Consider the following 27,739-nt stretch of genomic DNA (forward strand, 5'->3'; position numbering starts at 1 on the left):
AAGACTCATCAGTGACGCTCAGATCAAAACAGTTAAAAAGCCAAACAAGTACAAAGTTGAAGAGCATTAAGGATCGAAAATTCCAAAACGTTGTGCCAAATACGGCTAAGGTAATCTACTCCTGGAATAAGAAAATCCTTGGTTGTTCCAAAATTTCAAATTTTTTTAACAGGAAATTTATAAAAATGCCCATTCATTTTTTTACATAAATAAGGCCGTTAGTTTTCTCGTTTGAATTGTTTTACATTGTCTTATCGGGACCTTTTATAGCTCACTATGCGGTATGGACTTTGATCATTGTTGAAGGCCGTACGGTGACCTATAGTTTTTAATGTCTGTGTCATTTTGGTCTTTTGTGGATAGTTGTCTCATTGGCAATCATACCACATCTTCTTTTTTATATATATATATATAACTGATATTCATGTCAACACCGAAGTGCTGACTACTAGGTTGGTGATACCCTCGGGGACGAAACGTCCACCAGCAGTGGCATCGACCCAGTGTTGTAAATAGTTATCAAAAGTACCAGGATTATAATTTAATACGCCGGACGCACGTTTCGTCTACATAAGACTCATCAGTGACGCTAAGATCAAAATAGTTAAAAAGCCAAACAAATACAAAGTTGAAGAGCATAGAGGACCGAAAATTCCAAAAACTTGTGCCAAATACGGCTAAGGTAATCTATTCCTACGGTAAGAAAATCCTTTAAGTTAGTTCTTCCAAAGTTTTGTAAACAGGAAATTTATGACAATGACCATATTATTGATATTCATGTCAACACTGAAGTGCTGACTACTGGGTGTGTGATACCCTCGGGGACAAAACGTCCACCAGCAGTGGCATCGACCCAGTGTTGTAAATAGTTATCAAAAGTACCAGGATTATAATTTAATACGCCAGACGCGCGTTTCGTCTACATTCTTGACTTACATCTAGAAATTGACAATGAGGGTCGGTTGAAAACAAAACTTTACGACAAAAGAGATGATTTCAGCTTTCCAATTGTGAACTTTCCATTTCTAAGTAGCAACATTCCAGAAGCACCTGCATACGGGATATATATCTCCCAATTGATACGATATTCCCGTGCTTGCATTTCCTATCATGATTTTCTTGATAGAGGGTTGCTGCTCACAAAGAAGCTATTAAACCAAGAGTTCCAAATGGTGAAGTTGAAATCATCCCTTCGTACATTTTACGGACGCCATCACGAGTTGGTTGACCGTTATGGAATAACTGTTTCACAAATGATATAGGATATGTTCCTTTCGTCGTAACTACAATCCCCTTCCCTTTCATGAATGTGACCTACCGAATTAGAATATTTACCGGATTTGTTACCACATAAGCAACACGACGGGTGCCACATGTGGAGCAGGATCTGCTTACCCTTCCGGAGCACCTGAGATCACCCCTAGTGTTTTGGTGGGGTTCGCGTTGTTTGTTCTTTGCCTTTCTATGTTGTGTCATGTGTGCTGTTGTTTGTTTGTCTTTTTCATTTTTGGCCATGGCGTTGTCGGTTTGTTTTAGATTTGTAAGTTTGACTGTCCCTTTGGTATCTTTCGTCCCTCTTTTAGATTCATCAGTGACGCTCAGATCAAAACAGTTACAAATATCAATCAGTATACATCCATTATCCAATGGATTTAGTATATGGAACACTCTTTCACTAACCTGGTACAGTAGTGAAAGTCTCCCGACGAAATATAAAAATAAGATATCGTAAATTTCCCATCGAGACAACTTTGGTTTACTATTTACTATGGCGTTGTCAGTTTATTTTCGACTATTTGAGTTTGAAGGTTCCATTTGGTATCTGTTTTCTATTGTTTTTTTTCTCTCTCTCCACAAAAAAACTAATTGCACAGACGTTAGCAACTACTATTCACCGTATGACATTAAACAATGAGCAATACCCATACCGCATAGCAAGGAAATTTACCCTTAATTATATATCAGTTCTAGCTTGAAAACTGAAAAGGATTAAGCGAATGGTGTCATTAAGTATTTCCATTTGATAAAGGCTTATCGCATCCCCCCTTTTTGCAAAAGAAAAAAATAGCAATAAAAAACATGTGTAAATAAAATGATAATATATATTTGGTATTAAAATCGACTATTCACTGAACGTTTATCAAACAAACTCATCAATCAAAAACCGATATGAAAATTGGATTATATTGTAACGTGTTTAACGAAGGCAATGCGATAGATTTCAACGATAAATGGCTGATCATCGACTAATTTACTTAGATCTACTTGAAACTGATAGAGTTTTTGAAATTAACTAATAATGGTTATACTTTGTACTGATAATCAGTTCACATATCGTACATTGAACCCAGATCATGTCGATGAGTATATTGTACTTTGACATCACAAATATAATCACAAAAAATATTATTTCAGTAAAACAACCTAAAATTCCTTGACACATTTTTTATGTTTAAAATTCATTCTATGTCCTGTGAAAGATAGAGGAATAGAAAACCAATATAAAATGATGTGTGTCGTTTTAATATAATTCTTATATACAAATATGACCTTACATAAACAAATATTTGGCTTCATGATTAGAAAACGAAAAAAAAAAAAAAACTGTTGTAATATTTGATCACTTCAACTTAATAGTATAATAAACATGTAATTTGAGTCGCCTCATGCAAATAGCAAAAAGTAAAATAAAAAAAATACTGAACTCCGAAGAAAATTCAAGAGGGAGAGTCTAATCAAATGGCAACATAAAAGATAAAACACATCAAACGAATGGATAACAACTGTCCTATTTCTGACTTGGTCCAGGCATTCTCAGATGTAGAAAATAGTGGATTTAACCTGTTTTTTTTTAGCGCTAAACCTCTCACTTGTATGACATTCGCCTTAAGTTCCATTATATTCATAACGATGCGTGAACAAACCAGACATAATAGGTAATATTGTCACAATAGGGATACATCCATCATCACCGTGTCACAATCCAAATCAGTACAAAAACAAACAAATATATAACAAAGATACACAAAAAAGGAAATATAAAATTCTACAACCACATGCATTGCTACTTATATATGTATTTTAAATCAACATAAATGACTGCATGGCGAGGTTCACATCAACTATAGTAGAAAGTTGCGTGTTTGCTGTTACTGAATGTTACGTTACACAGGAAGAGATATAGAATATTTTGTCGTTCAAAGAATTTTCGATATTATATTAAAACAATAACATAAAGACATTATAATAGTACAACAAGTTGCTTTCGTAAACCCAAATGCTTGTTTGGTATTACATATTAGATAATTGTTTAATACAGATGTATTGTTTTATATAATTATTGGGTATAAGAATTAAAAACTGACATTGATTGTTTACTTAATGAAATTACAATTCAATGTGGGTTGATATATTCTCGCTAAAGCTGGGATCACACATTCACGATTTTTACTGCCGTCCTTGACAGGACCATTCTCGATTAAAATTTGTCAAAAGTCTGATCAAGATCCTGTGAATCGTGGATGGAAATTCAAACTTTAATTAAAATTTGTAATTTGTTTTTTTTAATCACGACAACAATCAGATATTGTTCAGGAAGCGTCGATATTCAACCGTTTCCAAGAGAATTTTTTCACGATAATCTTGTTCTCAATCAGCTTGGTAAAATTCGACCGAATTTGTCACAACTGCATCCCGATTCTACCGAATGTAATCCCATATGCGACAGAGATCAGACAGTCACCAGACAGTGAACCGACGCTGGCGGAAGTTATCCGTTCGAAAACTGTCGACATACTCGGGATGATCAGGTACTGTGGGAACGTAGTCCTATCACGATCCTCTTTATTGCATTGCAAACGTCTTTGTCTGGTCTCAGTCGTATTGTATTTTGTAATTGTCGGGACTCTGACGTGGGTATCATTGACGAATTTCGTATTAATAACGGGACTGTTCCGGAACGATTTCGGCAAAGACGGTTTGAAATCGATTAGATCTGGATGCAATCTGGACTCAATCGGCAGAAAAACATCAATAAATTTCTACAGATCATTCCCGTTCCACAGGACACCGTCCAGAAAACACACAACAATGTTAGGATTTTGATCCGATACAGCAGAATCTGTCACGACACAGTCACGCTTGTTATCCGACTAGACAAAATCGACTGAGTTTCTCCGAATGTTACGGGACGCACCTAAATGTCGGGGAGCTTCGCCGAACTATAAAGACCATTTCCGACCCGTAGGTATCTGTTACGAACTTAAACGAGTGCATTCAGACAATGATAGGACATTCCAGATAATTGAGGATAGTAATCCGACTTTTTCACTTTTCGTGTCTTATCGCTGTCTAAAAACGGGAGCAATAATCGGCAATGTGTGAACCCCGCATTAAGGAATCATTGCCCACGACCAAAGAATATTTTTTTCTCCTCTCTCCCGAAAGACAATATGCTGAGTTACCCACTGGATGTTCCATTTTAAGGTGCTGTTTTTTTTTTTTATAAGAGTTAGTTTTTTTAGGCTAAAGTTCAAATACAAATGGGAAGAAATGTAATTAATTGATTATTATTTGTGTTCTAGAAATGCAGATCGTGAACCTGTGAATAGCTGTATTTTCTTTTATGAAATTTGATATGTTCATGGTTATTTGAACAATAGCTTTTAATAATTGTCTTGTGATTTTGGAGACGGTTCGCTACTCCAGGCGGCAAGTTCCAATTGAGATAGATAAAATATGTGAATAGTGGGAATTCAAACATGTAGAATTACGATATGATTTATTTTGTGAACGTAAACACTTTTTTGATAATTTTGATACAATGCATATGGACGTTAAGTTTATATTTATTATGAGACCCGAGCAAATTCACAAATAATTCTTTGAAATTTGACAAACACGTTTTCTGCTCTTTGGTCGGGTTGTTGTCTCTTTGACACATTCTCAATTTTATTTGTATGAAGGAAATTATTATTACATTCGCTTGAACAGAAAAACAAATTAATTTTTGATAGCCTAGTCTTTGGTTCCTTTTGGAATGATGCCCGACATAACAAAACGGGAACAGTTAAAGGATTTAATTTAATTTGTTATACAGCCGTCTGTGTAGACAATGTTGTGGTGTACTGGTACATGTATCATTATATAACTTGTTTAAGCAGTATACATTACGTAATAGCATAATAATACTACATAAATATCTGCCAAAACAATCTGTGGGGAAAAATAATTGCTTTTTAACATTACCAATATTCAATTATAATTTAACCGTATTCCAGGGTAGTGCATTTGTGTATCTACAAGATCCGACACATCTTATAAATTTAAATCTCTTATGCAGGTGATGCAGACATATTGCTGCTAAAAATTTAGATTTATAATTCTATATTTGAAATTATCTCATTAATTTCAAAGGAGGAGTATCATTAACCCAGATTTTATGATGTATATTTGTTGATATCAAATAAACAAAGATAAGTTATTTTTTCAATAAAAATATCTTTCCTGAGTATACCACTACGATTTAGAACCTTTATCAAAAATGAAATATCACCTTCACCTTCCAGTAAAAAAATAATTGATATATTTCTGGAAACTGTTACCAATGATATAATGAGTTTGTCCAGAAACTTGAGTATATGATGTAATAGTTTGTTCTTCTATTAACTCCGTTGATATTTAATTGTACTATTAACTGCACTAAGTGGTTATGTCTTATAGCTCTTCAAATATGATTGATTGAAAGTTTGCTAAATACTAAGTCGCAAATGTTTCATACAAATTTAGACGAGAACAATTAACCAATGAATACTATAGGGAGGTTCTTTATTGAGACTGGCCAGGATGTAGAGCGGATCAATTCGGACTCCCATTGAAATGTATGCTTGATAGGGGCATAGTACCCTTTGCAATAGGCAACATATCGACCAATCAAAGACATTTTGCAAAGAATCTTAAACTTTAAGTGAGCCTGGCACTCTCACAATAAGGTATGAAATTTGACGTCCTCATTTTCGTATTTACAAACCCTTAGGCTACATCTCTATCATGAAAATAGATTTCTTATTGTTAATGATATGAAGACTGGTATATTTCATCTATTTACAGAAAAGTATAAACACTTCTTTTAGTAGATTACGTAATCTTGGCAAGTGTTCATGGTGCAAACATAATTGTTTTGGTTGTTTGCGTTAAAATGTACAGCTATTTTTTTTTTTTAATAAAGTGGAAATATTTCTTGGCATTAAACAAATGAACTTGGATAAATGTGTGAATGCAGAAACATTTTGCTCATTTTTTTTTCAAGCTAAAAAATATTAAACGTTTATTTAGAAGAAAGGCGAAATATACCAGAGGGAAACAAGATAAGGCCACTGTATGACTTTTGTTTAATCCTAACAAAATCAAGGATCTTTCATTTTGGTTTAAGTATTTTATATTAGCTTTTCATATCTGAGGGACATTAGAAGATATGAGACGTTTTCATCTGATTTCATAGAAGTAATACATACATATTTTATCTTTTCTCTTGTTCTAAAAGAGTAATGAAATTTGACAAAACAGGAAACAGTGTCATTATGTCAAATCTTCCAAATGCAGTAACAGTTTCAGAAGATGTTTTCTTTACTATCTTGCCTTATTTAAGTTTAATTGCCAAAAATCCGCACTTTTTGCTGATAAATGAAAACACTTCTATGTTAAGAAAATCCTATCTAACAACTTTTTGACGACCCAAACCAATATATGAAACTTTATACAAGAAGATGTAGCCTTTTAAATGGTATATGATACATATAAAACGGTATGTGTTAGTAAGGTGCATTAAATAAATTCATGGCATGCTACTAGATCAGAACATTTAAGCATGCCGTTCTCTTCAGAGAACTTACAAGAATGAATGCATGGTTTATAATCAATTTGTTAAAAGATAGTACACTCATTTTTTGTGTTAAATATGAATATAAAAGACAATTTTCTGTGAATTTCATTTATCTGTAATTGACATGATTCAACTACTTACATAAAATAAACAAAGATGAAGCCCTCGCTTCATGCATGGATAAAGAGTAGTAATTAGCATTTGATCTAGTAGTAAACAGGGATGTTGATATACAATGTAAATGATTGTACCTGAATTAACATTTTGATGATCAAAATAGAAGAAGGGTCAAACATTCTGTCGTCAGTGAAAAGTTAAATAAAATGAAAATCCCGATGATTAGCACAATCTAAAAAATATCCAATAGTTTTGAAAGGAAAATGCATAATTTCACCAAAGAGAACAAAGCGCAACTTTCTGTCATTTGAAGAAAAAAAAACCAAGCATGTCTTTTATTTATAAACATACACTTAACATAATATAAAAGTGCAAGCATAACATATATAGTAAGAAATTGCTGGGCAAACTAAGAATGCTTTACGTCACAAAAAAGTGGCAAAACATAATATAGAAAATTTAAAGAAAATCAAAACTCAGACCAAAATCACATACTTGGAATAAAAATTAAAACCTTACTTTGAATTACAAGATATTATATCTTGAATACTATAGGAGGTGTTTATCGGACAATGTAACTCGTTTAATAATATCCCCAATAAAAAGACAAAAGTCTATTACTGATATTTGTGAAAAATATAAGAAAAGCTAAAATCCTGACAAAATATACAAATAAAATCTAGAAGATGTGGTTAAATTGCCATTGGAATATCTCTCTACCAGAAACCAACTGACGTATAAGAAAGCAAGTAAAGATGATCGTATGGCCTTCAACAAAGAGCATGACCCATACTGTATAGTAAACACTTGCATATATTCGCTAAATGAACTTACACCCTATACAATAAACAAGTTATGCTGAATGCTGAATGCCTGAATGCTGTTGAGTACTAACCGGTCAAATCATATATCGTATAGATTCCTTACGATACCTGGATTGAACAAAGTGTAGACCGTTGGTTTTCCCGTTTGAATGGTTTTACACTAGTAATTTTGGGGCCTTTTATAGCTTTTTGTTCGGTGTAAGCTAAGGCTTCGTGTTGAAGGTCGTACATTGGCCTATAATGGTTTACTTTTATAAATTGTTATTTGGATGGAGAGTTGTCTCATTAGCACTCACACCACATCTTCCTATATCTATGAGCAACATAACGGGTGCCACATGTAGAGCAATAAATGCTTACCTGTCTGAAGCACCTTGGATCCCCCGGTATTTGTCGGGGTTTGTGTTGCGCAGTTTGATTTACGTTAACTTTTTTGTCTGGTGTTGGTTGTCTTTTCGTCGTTTTTGCGGTTTTTGCCATGGCGTTGTCAGTTTGTCCTCGACTCGAATTTTATACCGCAAGGTATCTTTTGCCTATTTTCAGTTTTTTTAAGTATGAAAACAAATCTACTAGACGTTAGGCAACCTACAATAATAATAAAAAAAATCGAATCAAACATTTGAGATTGACTGTCCCTCTGGTATCTTTCGCCCCTCTTTGATGACCATTTTTCTTTGTGATAATTGTATTGGTTAGATTATATTGTAACGTGTAAAAGGAAGGAAATGCTGTAGATATACTAGAAATGGCTAATAATCGGAGATTTTACAAATCATTTTGATGTTTTTTATCATTTGATTTTGCCATTTGATTAGGAACTTTTCTTTTTGAATTTCCTCGGAGTTCAGTATTTTTTTAGATTTTACTTTTTGATACTGATAGAGTTTAAGAAATTATACTATACATGAGTTTTATGCTAAGTACTTATAATTAACTAGTTTATTTATATAGCATGAAACAGTTCATATATCTCATATTGATCATAGATCGTGCCGATAAGTATAGTGTACTGTGACCCCATAAATATAATAAAAAAAAATAATAATTCATTTAAACAGCTTAAAATTGCCTAACATAATCTGATTCCCCTGAAAAGTGCATTAATCGACAATATTATTAATCCTAATGTGTCGTTTAAATATAATACTGATAGATATAAAAAGATCTGGTATGAGTGCAAATGAGACAACTCTCCATCCAAGTCATAATTTGTAAAAGTAAACCATTATAGGTCAATGTACGGACTTGAACACAGAGCATTGGCTCACACCAAAAGCAAACAATAAAAGTCCCCAAAAATGACTAGTGTAAAATCATTCAAATCCTGACTTAGGACAGGTGCAAACAAATGCAGCGGGTTTAATGTTTTAATAGGTACAACTCACCCTTATAATGGCCTTATCTGAAACAATAATATAAGATCACAACATGAAAAGACACACTATATAATATCAATTGAAATGGCTTTTACCAAAAAGACATATTAACACAAGTGAACATACACCGAACGAATAATTTTGATCTATGACACAATGTAAATACACAATGAATAAAATATGGGATAAGACTTTAAACCCTCTCACTTTGATGACAGTCTCATCAAATCCGTTATATTTACATTGATGCGCTAACTAAACAGACACAATAAATAAAATAGTCAAAATATGGGTACATCAGTCATCATCGTATAACAATTTTAAAAGGAACAATTTAACAGAGCTTTGCTTTGGTCCAATCGGTCATCCTATCTGCCGTTTATTAATTATCCCAAAATTAGTTTACCTTAAAATAATTTTAATCAGCATAAACGGACCATATAATATTTTATTTTTTTCATTTGCCTTGAACTCCTAACAATACGCTTAGGAAGTATATTTAACTTTTTTTCTTTAAAGAAATAAAGACACTGTTATCTTCTACAAAAAGACGCATCTTATCAAAATCGAAGCTAATATGATAAGTCAACCCGTATTGAATATAACAATACATGTGCGAAATTGAAGGTTTAAGAAAACAACAACAACATGACTAAGAGAAAAACAATAGAGATTGAGGCGCACGAACTCACTGCAGACCAATAAAGGCAACAGTAGTATACAGCTGTTCGAAAGTCAAACATCGATTGAGAGAAAACAAATCCGGGTTACAAAAGTGAGGATGTAAGCATGTCGGGTATACCTGCATCTCTACTGAATTGTATGGGTCTTGTCAAACAAGTCCAGCATGTTGGTTCAATCAGTTTATAATTCGTCGAGTTGTTTTTGTACAGAAATATATATCAAACGTGTATCATGAAATAAGTGTTACCTTCCGGAAGTACATGCATCATGAAATAATTTTTACCTTTTGGAAGTACATGCATCACGAAATTAACTTTAACCTTTCGGAAGTACATGCTTTTACGATCCAAAACCTTTGCTATCTTCTATTCTAATTAATATCTATTTTTCTAATGATTATAACTTGTTTCTCACTTGTCTATTCTGTTTTACAATAAAGGAAACGTTTATACACCTATTTATAGCATAAATAATGGTTAAATATAAGTGAGACAATTTGAGAGAGATAATCAACCGTTCGTGCTTGTATTACGTCTTTGAGCACTGAGGACATAATGGGTCACAATTTATCTTTACAAAACATTCCCTAAATGATACCTCTTACAATACTTAACGTACACACAACTTAATTTAATTAAACTATTGACTTATTGGAAAAAGGCTACAAAAGTCAAAACTGTTGTAGTAATTCGTTGCATTCTGTGATTGATTGCATGCATGTTTGTCTTTAAAAAAAATTCCGGAAATCGACAACACAAAGTTTCACTTAAGTTTAATGCATTATATGTGCGTCTGTTTTTTAACAGACTTGTTATATTAACCGACGCTTTGTTACTGGATTAGAGATTAACCAGATTCCCATATATCTGCAAGACTTGATTCAATATAGATCTACCATATTAATCGTGAATATACATGCAGATAATATAAGTGAACAAATAAGAAATTGAATTAACCACTTCTAATATTTTGTCTTTACATTGTTTAGACGATTTGCGCGTCTGGCGTAAATAGAAAATGTAATCCTGGTATCTATGATGAGTTTATTTACAATCATTGGGTGCTGTCATGAATTATGATTGATATGGTCATATTTATAGATTAACTGTTTATAAAACTTTTTGAATTTCTACATAAGAAAATGCCTGTACCAAGTCAGGAATATGACAGTTGTTATCCATCCATTCGTTTGATGTGTTTGAACTTTTGATTTTGCCATTTGATTAAGGACTTTACTTTTTGAATTTTCATTGGAGTTCAGTATTTTTGTTATTTTACTTTTTTTTTGAAATACTAAGGCTTTTCTACCTCAGGAATAGATTACCTTAGCTGTATTTGGCAAACTTTGAGGTCTTCAATGCTCTTAGAAATCGTACTTTAATTGGCCATTTTAACTTTTTTGGATTCGAGCGTCACTGATGAGTCTTTTGTATATGAAACGCGGTCTGGCGTAAATACAGAATCTAATCCTGGTATCTATGACGGTGATCTATAGTTGTTAATGTCTGTGTCATTTTGGTCTCTTGTAGACAGTTGTCTCATTGGCAATCTTATAACATCTTCTTTTTTATATTTAGTGTTAAAAGGTATTGATTGACGATTAATTGAACCCCATAGAACATCGGCCTGATAATGCCTGCTCCTTTAAACTTCATGTGATTCATTTAGTTTTTGTCTGTTACCTTCATTTGTTTTCTTAATCTATTAATAAGATTTTAATATCGATAAACTACTGTTGCCTTTATTTATGTATAAATAAAAGGATATAAACGGTATAAGTCATTTATAGGACAGTTAACAACATAAAAATAGAACGGGGACGAACAACGTAAGATAAAACTATAATTATAAAGTAACTCAACAAAAAACGGTAGCAATCACTAAAACTGATACCAAGGAGACATAAACAGTAAATACATATCTAAGAATACCCATATGCTTTGTCTTTGTGTGAACTCGTAAAAACGCGCACACATTTTATCTTCTTGATAAACCAAGTTTTCAGATATTTGCGTATTTTGTGGGGGTTTGTTATGTTTTACATTGAAATTCGTCTAATGGTTGAAACTTAGTTCTATGTCCTGGTCTCTGGTAGAGAGTTGTCTATTAGGCATTCAATATTAAGCATTCAAATATCATCTTCTAATTCTAAGTTATCATAATATTGATAAACATTGAAGAGTATGTACAAACTTCAAAACTTTCCTCTATGAAGAGAAATAACTCTTTATATTCAAGTGTCCAAGGTGTAGGCAGTTTCAAAATAAGTATATTCTTTAGTATTATTGGGGAAATCTATCGGTATACAGTCTAATTCAGTTGCTTTATGTCATAAATATTTAAAAAAAAATAAATAAAAATAAATAAATGAAATTGTCAGAAACAAATATAACTAATCACGATGTCTTGGCTCAATATATGTTTGTAAATTTTGTTGTCTTTATTTGTATCTTGATGAGTCAATCCCTGTCCAACTGCTTTTTACAGTTTGTTCTTTTGTTGTACTGTTTCACAACTGCCGAGTTTAGGAAGTGATGAGGTCTTACACACATGTTAAATCCGCCATATCCTATGTGTCCCAAGTTGGAGGCAGGGCTGGATCATACCATATATACGCATGTCCCAAGCCAGATGCATGTAATGTAGTTATTTTCATTTGTTTCTGTCTAGCATATCTATTTTTTTGTTTTTATATATATATTTTTTTTTTTATAAAAAAACACTAAAAGCAGATAAGAAGATAATAAAATATTTGCATCATTGTTCTAACGTTTTCATCCTTCATGGGACTTATCAAGATATGTAACTAAGTAACATTACGTTATTGCTGTGCATAAATGGCGTACTCCCTTTGTGCATTTAGCTTTACTTTGAATGCCCTAATAGAGCGTTTTTCTAGAACGTTTCTGTATTCCTCATCATCGCTCATTTGTGGAATGGGATTTTTTTTTTAATTTTCCGTTGCGGCATATGTTTAAGTGTTCATTTTTGCCGTAAGTGCACGTGGTGGATTTGTTGTTTGTGGACACGTGCTCTTGCACCAAGTTTCCCAGTTTGTCTAATGTAATTTTCTTTACATGTAGGGCATGAAGTATATATCTCCAAATTGATAAGATATTATCGGGCTTGTATTTCCTATCATGATTTCCTTGATAGAGGGTTGCTGCTCACAAGAAGGCTATAAAGCTTAGAGTTCCAAATAGTGTTATCAGATATGTTCCTTATGTCGTAACTGCAATCAACTTCCATTTTCACCACGAATGTGACCGACAGAATTAGAATATTAACCTAGATTTTAATAACATGAGCAACACGACGAATGTGCGCCATGTGAAGCAATATCTGCTTACCCTTCTAGAACACCTGAGACCACCCCAGTTTGTGCTGGGGTTTGTGTTGCTTAGTCTTTAGTTTTCTATGATTGTCTTGTGTACTATTATTTATTTTATTTTATAGCCATGGCGTTGTCAGTTTATTTACGACCTATGAGTTTGACTGTCCCTCTAGTATCTTTCGACCCTCTTTCATACAATAAATAAATTTTTTTGACTTGCAAGTAATGTCTGCGTACATATGAAATATTTGTCCACTTTTAAATGGTTTTTTATTCAACTGTTTCAAGATAGTTACAATTATATTTACTGCAAATTTCACTTCTTGAATCTCTACCTGTTTTTACAGAAAAAATGCCATTTTGAGATTGAAATTCTGCTGTTATCAAAATTCTTTTTAAATTTCTTGGATGTCCCTTACTTTTTATTATAGAGTTCGGAAGTAAAATGTTCCTCGCCCTGTCGCTTTCCAATAAAATCGGTAAATTATTTTTTATGGCGTTATACACATTTGTGATGTCAGAATTTGCAGTGGTAACGAACAAAGTTATTTTTTTTGTTTCGGCGTTCGTTGTTGAGCTATGCTGAGTTCTTACGCTTTTTTTGCACCAGACGGGTACTTTTGAAGAAGTTAGAACGAGTTAAATTCAATTAGCTTTGTTCTCGTAGATCTTTGTCTGTGACTATTGCACAGATTTGTCTTGTCATACAGAAAGGTATATTCTGTTTTGTATGTGTTGGATTGGAAGGGTAGAAATTTAAGAACTGATGAGTTTTGTCTTTATTATAGAATATGTCGGTGATGAGAGGATATCTTTATTGTGATATCTATGAATGGTAACTCCTTTTTACTTTTTTACACTGTCAATTAGATAGATGGATTTAGGGAAATCAGAATCTGATGGAATTAAATAAATCAGTTTTAGATTTTGTCCGTAAGATGAAGTAGTGGTCTCGAAATCTTTTCCATTTTTCGATTACGTATTCCTTTAAATCCTGATCAAAACTGTCACCTATTTAAGTGTACATTACTTCTGCTAAATAGCCCTTGAACAGATTGGCATATGAGAGGTATGAGGCATATTAAAATTTCTTGGTTTGTATAATCGTGTGGAGTCGTGAAGATATAAAACTTCAAGTTTTATGTAACCTTTGAAGATATGCTTTCCAAAAAAAAATCAAAATCTATTCGTCAGCAGTCAAAGAAAAAAAGCAAAATTCTTGAAGTTTCCAGTTCTCTTGCACTCCGTTAATAATAAAAAAAACTGACCGCCACAATAGTGCCGAAAGTTTAGTTAGACACCAACCAATAAATCCATTTCCCATCTTTGTGTGTAAAAGGCGTAGGATGGACACGTCATAGGTGACATTTTAACAACTAATTATGGTATATAAATTTATAAAATTACTTGCAAATTATTTGAGAATTTCCATGTTATTAAACTGCAATCAGTTTATCACAAATTGATACAATGAAATGTAAGTCATTAAATACGGAAGAATTATGTCACACTAATTTTATACTCATTCAATAATAACCGACTGTAATAAATTGACCATTATTTAATATTAAAACTAATGACGATGTTCTGCGTATAATTACCGACCATCATTGTATATATCCAGTATGTTTTTGTATATTAAACTTTGCCAATAATTCGCGCAGTAAAGTAAAATATTTCTTTCGTTTTTTTCGTTGGGTTGCTAATCATATACGTATAACTTTAATCTTGTTTTGTTCAAGATTATAATAAATCAGTGGATGAATATTTATTTATATGCAAAAAAATCAGTTTTCTCTGACTTATATTTTGATAACCATCACATACATACATACTCTGCATCACATAGATGATGATTTGACAAAATTCGGTTTCCGACTTAACTTCTTAAACTTTACAATTTGTTCTATTCTATTATACAAAAATGTATATTTATATCACGGTTTTTTTTTGGGGGGAGGGGTTAACTTCCTATTATTGGGTATACGGGGGTGTGCCAAAAATATGGGTCATAATTTTGCAAGATTTTATATAAAAATTACCCTCCTTTTTAATGACATCCTATATTAAAATGCATTTACGTTTGATAACTGTATATTGATTTGGGGTATGATCTACATATCATAAGTAAATAGGCTATTGAGAATCTTACATTATTAATGGTCAATTATTATATTAGTTTAAATCAATTCATTTGAAAGTTCATATATTCATATGTAACAACTTAAGGGTAGCTGGTACTGAATTTCACCCCTACCAAAAAAATATCGAAGTTACCTCTCCCCCCCCCCCCCCCCCCCCGTGATTTATATATATGATACATACATATGTTATAAATATAATATACCAGAATACAATTATATCATCAAGATTAAAATGGTGCTCTTTTCTTCAGCTGTTAACTGCGAAACTTTTATGATTTATTGCTCTATAACCTGAAGCAAAGATTGTAGCTAATAGAAGAACAACGCTGTCATATTTTCCAAGAAAAAATATCTCATTGCAACATTTGGACCGTGTAACTGTGGACGTTTGAAAATGACATCCATGCCTTCTTCATAACAGGGATATTTTGACTTTATTAGAATACCTAGTCACTAAGTCTTAAAAAAAGCTTCAGATTCTTCCTGCTTTTCATCAAAAACTTCATCTGATTTTAATTCAACTGCATTCCTATGAGATTTTTCCTTTTCTTCAATCATCTTTTCTTGAAAGCAGTTAAAGATATCAAATTTCTTATCAATCTTGTTATTTGTAAAAACGTAATCTGTTAGAAGAGAAACTCCTATTATTGTTATCACACAAACCAACATTGCAAATGTTTTATGTGGAAAGAGCTGTCCATCTACGGGATCGTACCAGGGATATTTGATGACCGCTGGGAATGATAAAATCGGTTCTCCGCCAAGGATGCGTAAGAGCAGACCAACAACGAATCCTACAAGTGAACCATAACCGTTTGCTTTTTCAAACCATAACGCACATGTTAACTCCGGCATTTGGATGACATACATAATGTCCACACATAAAATAAACAACCCATACACACTTTTAACAGCAATAGCGATCACCGTTCCCAAAATTCCTGTTAATAAAATACTGACTCTCAGGACCCAAGTTAATTCCCGCTGTGTTGCCTGAAAAGAGAATAGATTTATAGAAAACAAATGTTCTGAACGATACATTTTTGTAAAATAAACAGGCATACTGACAATTGTGCTGCTTTGAAAACAAGTCTCCCGTGATACAAAATATATTTGTTGTAATATGTGTTATTATTTTAAGATCAAGTCTTAGTCATTTTAGGTCTAGTTTTGTTTAAAGACTTTGTATTGGTTTATCTGGTGCAATATTTTTAGGTTTACTGTAATCCTGTAGCTCAGTTTTCAATTTGTGGTGAAATCTTTGATTTGTTGTCTATTGCGCCTTTTTTTTTTTATCTTTTGATCATTGTTTTGTCAGTTTAACTTTAAGCTAAGGGTCACACATTCACGATTTTTACTGCCGTCCTTGACAGGACCATTCCCGATTAAAATTTGTCAAAAGTCTGATCAAGATCCTGTGAATCGTGGATGGAGATTCAAACTTTAATTAAAATTTGAAAAACAAATAATTTAATCACGACAACAATCAGATATTGTTCAGGAGGCGTCGATATCCAACTGTTTCCGAGCGAATTTATCCCGATAATCCCGTTCTTAATCCACATCTAATCCAATTTGTTTCTTTCGCCTGGTAAAATTCGACCGAGTCCGTCACGACTGCGTCCCGATTCTACCGAATGTAATCCGACAGAAATCAGACAATAAACCGACGCTTTTCCATTCGAAAACTGTCGGCATACTCGGGATGATCATGTACTGTAGGAACGTAATCCTATCACGGTCCGCTCTATCGCATTGCAAACGGCTTTGTCTGGTCTCAGTCGTATTGTATTCTGTTATTGTCGGGACTCTGACTTGGGTATCATAGACGAATTTTGTATTAATAACGGGACTGTTCCGGAACGGTTTCGGCAAACACGGTTCACAATCGACAAGATCTGGAAGCAATCTGGACTCAATCGGCAGAAAAACAGCAATGAAAAATTTCTCCAGATCATTCCCGTTCCACAGGACACCGTCCCGAATACACCGAACATTTTTAGGAATCGATCCGATACAGCAGAATCTGTCACGACATAGGCACGATTGTAATCCGACTAGACAAAATCGGCTGATTTTTACCGAATGTTACGGGACGCACCTAACTGTCGGGGTGCTTTGCCGAACTATTCGGACCCTTCCCGACCAGTAGGAATATGTTACGAACTAAAACGACTGCGTTCAGACAATAATAGGACATTCCAGATAATTGAGGATACTAATCCGACTTTTTCACTTTTCGTGTCGTATCGCTGTCTGATCTCCAACGGGAGCAATGATCGGCAATTTGTGATCCCCGCATAACCTATACTGTTGTATTATCCATTCGTGGTATCTTTTCTATTATTTGTACTTAAACGAAATAATGTTCTGCCTACATACCTTTGGTCGGAAACAATTTTTATATAAATTATGGCTGATGACAGATCCAGTTGCAAGAACAATAGAATCTGCAGACGACATGACAGCAGCACTAATAGCTCCTAATCCAAAGACTGATACAGCCATCGGACAAAGATAGGCTAGCACCATAGGTAAAACATAACTCCATTCTTCTGTTGACAATTCGGGGTTTCCATTGTACATAGTTTGATTCCAGTCTGAAATGTGAACTTATAGTTTTTGTAATGGACTTTACAGTGAACAATTATATTAGAAATGACAAGTTGTCTAGCTCCTGATGAAAATGAACAATTTTTTACTACGCCAAGTAAAGAGTTTACCTCCGTTCAATTGCATTATCAAATCCGATGAAATAAACGTAGAAACTATGTGTTGTGTACTTACAAAACTTAGAAACTAATAAATTTAGAAACTCAAAACAAACCAACTCGACAAATGCAGTTACAGCAAGAAATGGTTGTAGTATTTAATGAAACTTTTGATTTTAAGGGCTTATAACCTTCAATGAAATAGTTTCAGAATGAATGCAAAAACATTTATATAGCATACGGATATTAGCAACATGGCAAAATCAGCCTAGTATGTGCGAACCAGTATGTGCATGATTAGTACGGAACTTTGGTCAATAGTTTTATGATGAAAGACAGCATCGAGGACAAATCTTGTCATGTGGGCTCTTCTGCTTTTTTAAATGTCAAAACGTCTTCTTTCTTTTTGTTGACATAAAACTTTGAAATCCTACAAAGAAAAATAATATAAAACAAACCTGTAGCGGCTCCAATAACACCTGCTAATGCTGGTGGTACACCCATTAACAAAGCCAAGAACGAGCTGACTAACACGGCATCTCTCGCCATTCTAGTGGTTTTACATGCAAGTACACGCTGATAAAATGCCTATAATATTGGAATATAATAAAGAGGGTAGGTAACTACTGTATGTTATATGTATTCTAGAAAACAAATTATATGCAAGTCAAAGCAGATTTTGTAAAAATGTATAATAGTAAAAATTTCTTTAATTTTAACATTTCTAGTGTTCATTTATTATCTTATGTAAATCACAGGTTTTTACCTGCCACGTGAAACATCCACCAATGGTTATCAACCACATATCAATATATACACCTGTAAACTTTGGTTCCAAGCTTCCTTTCCAGTTGTCTTTTATTCTGCTCATATCAACAGCAGGATTTGTCCAAGCAAATGGTATTATTAAAAGCTGGAATATAATATAAAGTAAATGTATTAAAATGTTTCCTGCATTCCGATCCCGAAGTTTAGATCAAAGCCAAGTGACGATTACCAGAAACATTTATCGTGGCAACACAATGTATATAAGACATTTGTTTTCATATGATTTATTTAAATATATGATGAACAGGTCGATTGTTCTTCTATTGATTATGTTTTGTTTCCATGGTGCATAGTGCTTCTCAATATTTTTGACTTTCGTTTTTCGTTTTTTAACATTGGCATAAGCGACTAAGATTTGAATAATACATGTAAAACCACTTATGTTAATAAAATACTTTTGATTGTGAGCTCTAGCTAGTTTTATAAGAACGAATAAACAAAAGTTGAAATTCGTTTAAATCCACAATGTAGGTAGAAAACAGGACAATGAGACAGCAAACAACAGTATTTTACCACAAATCAATGAATGCTCGCAGAGGCTGACATTCAAAAGTATTTTGTTTGGTTTAAAACAAAAAAGGTAGGAAGATGATAAAAATTAATAAAACGTTAAACCTTATCAACATTCAATCATCTGTCATATCTCTGACTTGGTACAGGCATTTCCCGTAGAAAGTGGATGCAAATAGGAAGTTCGACAAAATTACCAGTAGATGATTTAGCTTTTGAGGAATCAGTATATATTCAAATTATCTTTAATAGTTCATAATCAAACGTGTTTATAATAAGCAACATACCAGTCCGATAGATATAAGAAAAAGTTGAGCTACATCTGTATATGCAACAGAATACAATCCTCCAAAAAATGTATAAAACACTGCCACACAGGCTGACACAATGACAGCCGTCGACATATCTATACCAAGTATTATATGTAAAGTCGAACCTGTATAAAACAATGATCATCTAAATTAAAAAAAAAACGTATGTGTCAACATTATGTAAAAATCAGCGATATTATATTCGCAACCAAAACAACTTCATTTAAAGTCATATGAAACGAGTGACCGTTGAAATATAATGTTATTCCAATTCTTGTACCATGGCATACAAACATCATAAACTTAGTCTTCTGTGCACGGTTTTATCATTTTTTCGCATAAATTTCGAATATAATCGACCATGTTTTTTTCAATCGTTCAATGTTATTGTGAAAATATGGCAGGTAATTAAAGTTCGTGTTTTGAAGCCGAAGTTTAACGATTGTCACCTGTTTGTCAACAATCAACATAAAGCATGGACATTGAGCACGTGGTTAACATGTACAATCAGATAATTATAGTTTATCTTAAGGACATCCATGCGTATGGCGATCACCGGATTTTTACGAGATGGGTCACACTGAGGTCACTTTGCATACGGAAAATGTGTCGGGGAATTGCTTCCTGGAAGGAACATATACTTTTATCTGAAGAAAAGCCTTTAATTTGTTCATAAGTTTTATAATGAAAACTATACATTGAGTTATAAAAAAAACATATGCATTATTATTTTTAATTTGAGGTTTCTTATGACTTTAAGCAAAACAAGAATAAGTTAAGACTTAGTCTAGACAGAATAATATGTTTTAACAATTATTTTTTTGTAACAAGTGATCTGAAACTGATTAGTTAAAAGCAACAATAATTTGATTGGAATGTTTTTGATGAGGTTGATACAGTTAAAATAATAAAGCATACAAACCAAGAGTTTAAATGCCCTGCTTGCCAACTTTTTTCGGTTGTTTGCTTGGGCATTGTAATTAAGATTGACACCTAAATTTAATGGAGATGCGGAGTAACAGTTTGTTTACTATATAAAAAAAAAGTTAATTGGACAATGGATATTATATTGGAAACAATTTTGATATTCATTGACCAATCAAACCTTTGTGTATTATAGTTAACATACTGCTATATACCACCTACCCATTGAATTTAGGTGTCAATCTTAATTACAATGTCTGAGCAAACAACAAAACAAATTTGGCAAGCACTTGGTTTGCAGGCTTTATTATTTTAACGGTAATAATGGAGGGGATATGTGTTCGTTGGATAACGGACCAGACAATGCGTAGCCTTCTTCGGAAACAAATGAAATGATAAACGATTAAGAAATCGAAAACAAAATTGTCATCTGAATTTTTAAAAACTGACTGTTCAACAGCTAATTTTAGTTTGTTTAGTTTTTCACGACAACCATGTACAAAGACTAAATTATTTAGTTACAATCATACGACTATCTGTTTGTAATATCTATTATGTTATATACCTAAAGCAGAGAGTATCGCTGATTCCCAAAACACATCCGCCAATAACTCGTTTATAAAAAGAAGTCCACCAATTCTCTTTCCATATTTTTCTTGCAATAAGTCGAATATTGTTGTATACTTCTTCTCTCTTGCTTTTGGGGCATAGAACAAGGCAGCTTAAAACAGGAAAAGTCGAGATTAAAGACGAAAATGTCATATAGTATAGTATCTTTCTACGTTCCGGGATTTTTACAAACTTAACCTTTTCAAAATATGTATCAATTGATATATGTGAGGTTTGTTTTCCTCTTAAGAGTTGAATGTTAGTAGTAAAACTATATTAACATTGAGTAAAGTTATAAAGTTTATTTTATTTGTTGGGTGTTATTTTCCCTTTCTATGACTTGCTCGATACCGGTGCTGTTAGATTGCTAGTCGCAGAGGATATTACCAGTTCAGAACCCAACGTTTCGCATATTTATAATTACAACGACGGTATCAATTATAATATTGAAAAATTAACCGTTTCAATTTCTCCGTTGTCATGAAGAAATTTCTAGGACTTACAAAAACTCAGGATAACCTCTCTCAGACAAATTTGGTCCTGTACAGATTTGACTTTTCTTTTATGTCACCTTTTGGTCATATCTCTCTTCGCGAATTCAATTATTTATTCATCCTTGGTTTACAACAGATTTGGATTGAGATTTCCTGATGAAAAATAAACTCAGAGGAACGCTTCGGACTAACCAAGTGTTTTCCAATTGGTTTGTTTTAAGTAGGGAATTCGTCATTTTAGTTCGTTTTTATGTGTCGGAGTTTAGTGTGACGTTCATTTTCACTGAACTTGTACACAATTTTATTTAGAGGCCAGCTAGGACCACTTCCATGTGCGGGATTTTCTCGTTGGGTTTAAGACCAATCGGTGGCATTCAGCTGTTGTCTGCTCTATTGTCGGGTTGTTGTCTCTTTGACATATTCATCATTTCCATTCTCAATATTATTTAAGAATTGAATGGTTTTTTTTGTAAATTTACTGGGGTGTAAAAGCGTTGATCGAAGTACATTTTGTATGAAGCGCGGAAGCGCTTCATTCTAAAAATGTGCGCACGGTCAACGCTTTTACAACCCTATAAAGTTACAAAAAGAAGCATTCAATACTTATAATTACATTTTTTAGCTATGATCATGAAAACACGAATTTTATATATATATTTTTTTTTAATTCGCCTGTGCACTTTATTGTTGAACCACGTGTTATCATGAATGAAAAGTTGTATTGAGCAATGCAACTTCTTACGGAATAACACGTGATGTGCAGTTAGCAAATCAGAATAAAGTATTATAATGAAACATACATCTAATGTAATTATTGGGCTTTTAAAATGGAAATGTTCATAGCAATAACAAACATATGCATAATTTAAAAGACTATTACCAATTACCGATAATGATTCCTATGCAAAAGCCAACAGGTGCAAAACACCATACTAATCCGTCTCTCCCCATGACTTCCGCTGTACCGTTAATGTAGGCACCTCCAACCATTGTTGCTATAAATGAATTAACAATTAATAATCAACTTAAAAACATGATTAGATAAGAAAGTTTTAACATTATGTTATACACAAAAGGAGATGTGGTATGATTTTAAATGAGAAATGTATCCAGCAAGGTCAAATAAAGAAGATGTAAGAAATTAAAGGCAACCGTATGGCCTTTAACAATGAGGAAATGCAACACCATATAGTTTAAAAGGCATCGACATGAAAAATTTATAAGAATTCAATTGAGAAAACTAAGGCCTTATATTATAACAAGACGATGAACGAAAAACAGACAACGACATCAACTGAACTACTGAGCTTTTATAGCTCACTATGCGGTATGGGCTTTGCTCATTGTTGAAGGCCGTACGGTGACCTATAGTTGTTTATGTCTGTGTTATTTTGGTCTTTTGTGGAAAGTTGTCTCATTGGCAATCATACCACATCTTATTTTTTATACATATGCATGATCTTGATTTGGGACAGGCACACAAAGAACGAGGCGGGGTTTAACATGTTTGTGAGCGCTCAAACCCGGCACCCTTACCTGGGATAGTGTTGTTTCAGTACGACATAGCACACACCGGACATTGCATGGTATTTATACATCTCTAACAACAACAAAATGACACACAGTTTAGATCTTAGAGTCTCGCAGTTACTGAAAGCTGGTTCAAAGCCAATAACAACTAATAAAAAAAAATCAACAACCCATTCAGCAAAAAATAACAATTTTCAAAAAATTGAAAAAAAGTAAGACAGAAAAAATGGTAAAATACATGTACTTACTTATTTCTTTAAAACATTTTGGAAACGAGAACAGTTTTTTCTGCCATTTAAGAAGTTAAACACTTCGAGCTTACTTTCAGTAAGTGCGAGGATTCTTTGAATCGGTCCTATTTCTTGTGGACGTTTTTTTTTTATTTAATCCCCAATCAAGACTAAAACGGTTGAGATCTATGAAAAAAATAATAATCCCTATCATATGTTCATCATAATCAGAGACTTCGTCACAGTCAGGTATTGTATGATACATACACTTTTTTGTCGTTTAGGGAAGCCAAGTGTGTGTTATTCGTTCACATTTGTGTGTTTTTAAATTGCAACGAATGTATCAGCTTAATAACCTACGATACTAATTATTCTCATTTTGGTTTCAAGTTATTGCTAGAGATTGAAGATGTGCTGATGATTTTAAAAATAAACAAACAGAAAAGTAATTTAAAAACATTATGTCACCTGTATTCGTCATGACCGCAACAAAGAATCCGAGGTTTCTTCCAGCGACTAACATTTCATCTGAATCGCCTTTCTTGTTCTTCTTTCTGCCAGCGATTATTCCAATAGCCAGAATGAGAAGGTAGAAAACAATAATACCTATTAGTCCGGGTATATGTATTGCCATTGTCGTGCTGTATTGAACTGAATCACATGTAATCTTTTTATCACCTACAAAAGAGTATACACTTACAAAGAGACAAACAATGGAATATAATAGTTAGTCTTTTATGTTTCTCACTCTATTTTTTAAGCAAACGAAATTATAGTATATAATCATCATTTGAGGACAATTACTACTCAACAGAGTCGATTGCGACTGGCGATTTCAACTCAATGACCTATTTCATCATCACATTTGTAGTTATGAGTATATCCTATAATTTCTGCCTAAAACACAGTCGACCATGGTGACTTATTTGCTGATCTCTCTATCTGCTAGAGCTTTCAGAACAAAATCAAAAATGGTTTCAAATCTTTTGTTAAGGACTCAAATTGTCCATGGCAGATTTTCTCTATCTATAACGGTTTTCAAGATACTAGACAATACTTAGATATAGGCAGATGTGGTATGAGTGCCAATGAGACAAATCTCCATCCAAGTCACAGTTTATAAAAGTAAACCATTATAGGTCAACATACTTGCATTTTATGTTTTATTTTTAGATTATGTAGCCATCTTGGTTGGCGGGTAGGATCATTAGATACATATTTAAAACTAGTTATCCCATGGGGTAGTAGAAAACTTTGGTCCCAATCGTGCAAGGTGAGGTTAAAATAAATGTAATTCTTAATAACATACATGTATATATCTTTTCAAGGACAAATTGTGCATGCATGAGAGTTAGTTGTAACACTTTTCAAAAGAAAAATAAAAGAAAACGAATAGCAGATCAGTCCATTGACATTATCGTTCATCTTATTGTAATTTTCCTTCACAAAATGGTTCATGTACCGGTGTTTACAGTATGAAATGACAGAAGCATGAAATGAATATGTTTGATGATTAATTCAAATTGAAATCCTATATGCCATAGTTTCTGCATACAAATAAACCAGATTGCGATATAAACCATACATTTAAAGCCTTCGTGGCGGGTTAGTAGTTATAAATTATGAATATAGTTATAATATAAGATCCTACTGCGTTTAAAAGATTTCACAAAAAAATCAAATTAAGAAAATCTCGTTGTGTTATTCCATTCAAAATATTTAACTTGATTTATAGGATTCATTTTAAAATGTATTACTGTTACGCCTATCTAGTCCGAGATTACACTGACGTCCAACAACTCTTTTGCCAGACAAACTGGGAACGTAGGAGGTCAGAGCTCGTCCCATATCAAAAAGTGGATATTTGCCCACCCAAAATAGATGCGCTGCTTCGTCGCTTCTGGTGCCGATTGAGGGCCTTGGAATTATATAAATCGGGCATCAATCTGTTCATTTTTCATTTATCTCTTCTACGCGATTTACGTTGTCAATTTGTTGTCGTCTTATTAGTTTGAATGTTCCTTTAGTATTCGTCATGGCAAAAATAAAAGAAAAAAGAGAAAAGCAACAAAAGAAAAACAACAATATACACAACATATGAAACTAGCGACTGAGAAACGTTTTACCCATCAAAAACTTATCTCATTTGCTTCAGTAGGTTAATCAGATCCTGATTCGCATGTGACACTTGCGGATGTGGTACCAACAAATGCGTCCAACAGCATATGCAATGAAAATATACAGACAAGTAAATATATTCATCTGTCATTTGCATATGATTATGGACTTTCCGATAAGATTTTCCTCTGAGTTCAGTATTTTTGTGATTTTACTTTTTATTCAGAGTTAAAAACTGGTACACCATAAAATATAAACATCTTACATTAAAGAAATGCACATTATGTACAAAAAAATATATATTTGAGTTATGTATAATATACCACACAAACAAAAAAAACTTTAAACTAGAGGTTTGTGTACTTTTTACTCATATGCTGATACATCGCTAATTTCACATTCCATCGGTCCTGTATATTCTAACCCTGAAATGTCTGAATGAGAACGGACATGGACTTACAGCCATACTCATGGCCAAGAATGAAATTAAATCTTACGGCTAGTTAATATTTCTATTTGTTCAATCACCTTTATGTTCAGTACACATGTGTGTAAATACCGAATCAATCCGTTACGGATTGATTTGCAAAACACTCATTTGCAAATCCGCCGCCGCCTCAAATAAGAGCTACAGTGTCATGTATATAACCAAAATGTGCGGAATTACATGGGATTCAATAATTTCATTTGTTTTCTACTGTTTTTGTTATATTTATTTTGCTATTTGATTTATAAAAACATGGGATTTACCATTATCTTTTTTTTTTGGTCCCATGACATCTATAAATGTCTATTGACAAAATATGACCATTGTTATCAACGCTATGTTGGTATTTTAAGAAATCGAGGCCTCCATTTGAATATGCCAACGAGAGCACATATGAAACTGCGTTTGGATTTTAAAACTCAATCATATATTTTTTTTTTACTTAAATTGTTTTTGGTTTTTAAACAACTGATTTGTATAACACTATTATTTTATGTTTGGACTTTTGGATTTTAGTTCAATTTGTTTATTGAATTGGACTGCCAACTTGGATGTAAATGAACTGTGATACATTCCAATGCATTATCTTTCTTAAACCTAATATATAAATAGGTACCGAAACATTTTTCTTCGTATCTTGTTGACATATAGTTTAAGAGGTAATTCGTCTATTTGTGTCTTTTGTTGCCGTCGCATTGATTTCTTTCGTTCCTTTTCATTGACACCTCACTCATTCATGGGTTTACTGACAATAACAAGTTAAACATGTATTACAATAAAGTATAAAAGACACAGTTCTATACTGTAGAAGTTAATTCTCAAATGTATACTTGTATGATCGAAATCTGTACAAAATGAGTGTCTTTTCGAATATATTTGATTGAATTTGCTGAAATATGATATATAAATGGTCGTGAGAAAACAAGACTGGTACGACGACCTTGCTGATGTGTGCTCATCTCGAATGCGAGATGTCGTGGGTTTGATCCCCGGCGTGTATCAAGTTTGCAGCCACGTCCGGTCAGAATGGGGACGTTAAATTCGATGCCTTGTGTAAAGAGAGTGCCACGCTTTTTGCAGGTTAAGAATCCTTGCAACAACTCTTCGAGATGCCCGTATCCAAAATACCTTCATTTTCTAGTGGCAGTTATAATTTCCCCGACTTTCCTCCCGGATGACCTCTTTCACAAGACCTACATATTGTATTTATTGTTAACTTGATCTCGTCCTGAACATGCATGAAATATTTGACACTGGACGTAAAGCAACAAACAATCAATCAATTGGCCCCCAGATATGTCAAGCTAGAAAAAGGAGAAGCAGATAATAAGTGAACATTGCAAACTAAAAATTATGATTATATTTGCAAACCGCAATTAATATTTAATATAAAGTTAGTGCGAACATACCTTCTTTGTACAAATCCAATGAAGTATATACGAAAAATTTTAAAAGTTTCACCTGGTTAAAAATAAAGAGATTTTGAGTTGAGATTTTAGTATAATCTCATATTACCCGTCAAACAACCCTTGAAGTTGATGCATTGAGGTATAATGTTTAAAGGTTAAAATTAAGTTGTGATGTTTTTAAATGAATAAATTAGGTATTACATGAACTACAAAAGGTAC

At 33.1% G+C, this 27,739-nt stretch overlaps 1 protein-coding gene across 2 annotated transcripts; it reads right to left on the minus strand.

Annotated features, from left to right (window-relative positions):
- Positions 1-15,519: 15,519 nt before the first annotated feature.
- Positions 15,520-27,639, minus strand: LOC143062481 (high-affinity choline transporter 1-like). 2 transcript variants are annotated; one of them, XM_076234164.1, is made up of 9 exons: positions 27,521-27,639; positions 23,975-24,184; positions 22,634-22,741; positions 21,209-21,364; positions 19,696-19,844; positions 18,837-18,983; positions 18,529-18,658; positions 17,742-17,959; positions 15,520-16,352 (listed from the first exon to the last, which is right to left on the minus strand). In XM_076234164.1, the coding sequence occupies exons 2-9, from the start codon at positions 24,138-24,140 to the stop codon at positions 15,813-15,815; spliced, it is 1,614 nt and encodes a 537-aa protein (XP_076090279.1). In that variant the 5' UTR covers positions 24,141-24,184; positions 27,521-27,639; the 3' UTR covers positions 15,520-15,812. The 2 variants fall into 2 exon arrangements, with proteins under 2 accessions (XP_076090279.1, XP_076090278.1); XM_076234163.1 differs by lacking the exon at positions 27,521-27,639 and adding an exon at positions 26,728-26,857.
- Positions 27,640-27,739: the final 100 nt, after the last annotated feature.

The sequence above is a fragment of the Mytilus galloprovincialis genome, chromosome 2, assembly GCF_965363235.1.
Source record: "Mytilus galloprovincialis chromosome 2, xbMytGall1.hap1.1, whole genome shotgun sequence".
NCBI lineage: Eukaryota > Metazoa > Mollusca > Bivalvia > Mytilida > Mytilidae > Mytilus > Mytilus galloprovincialis.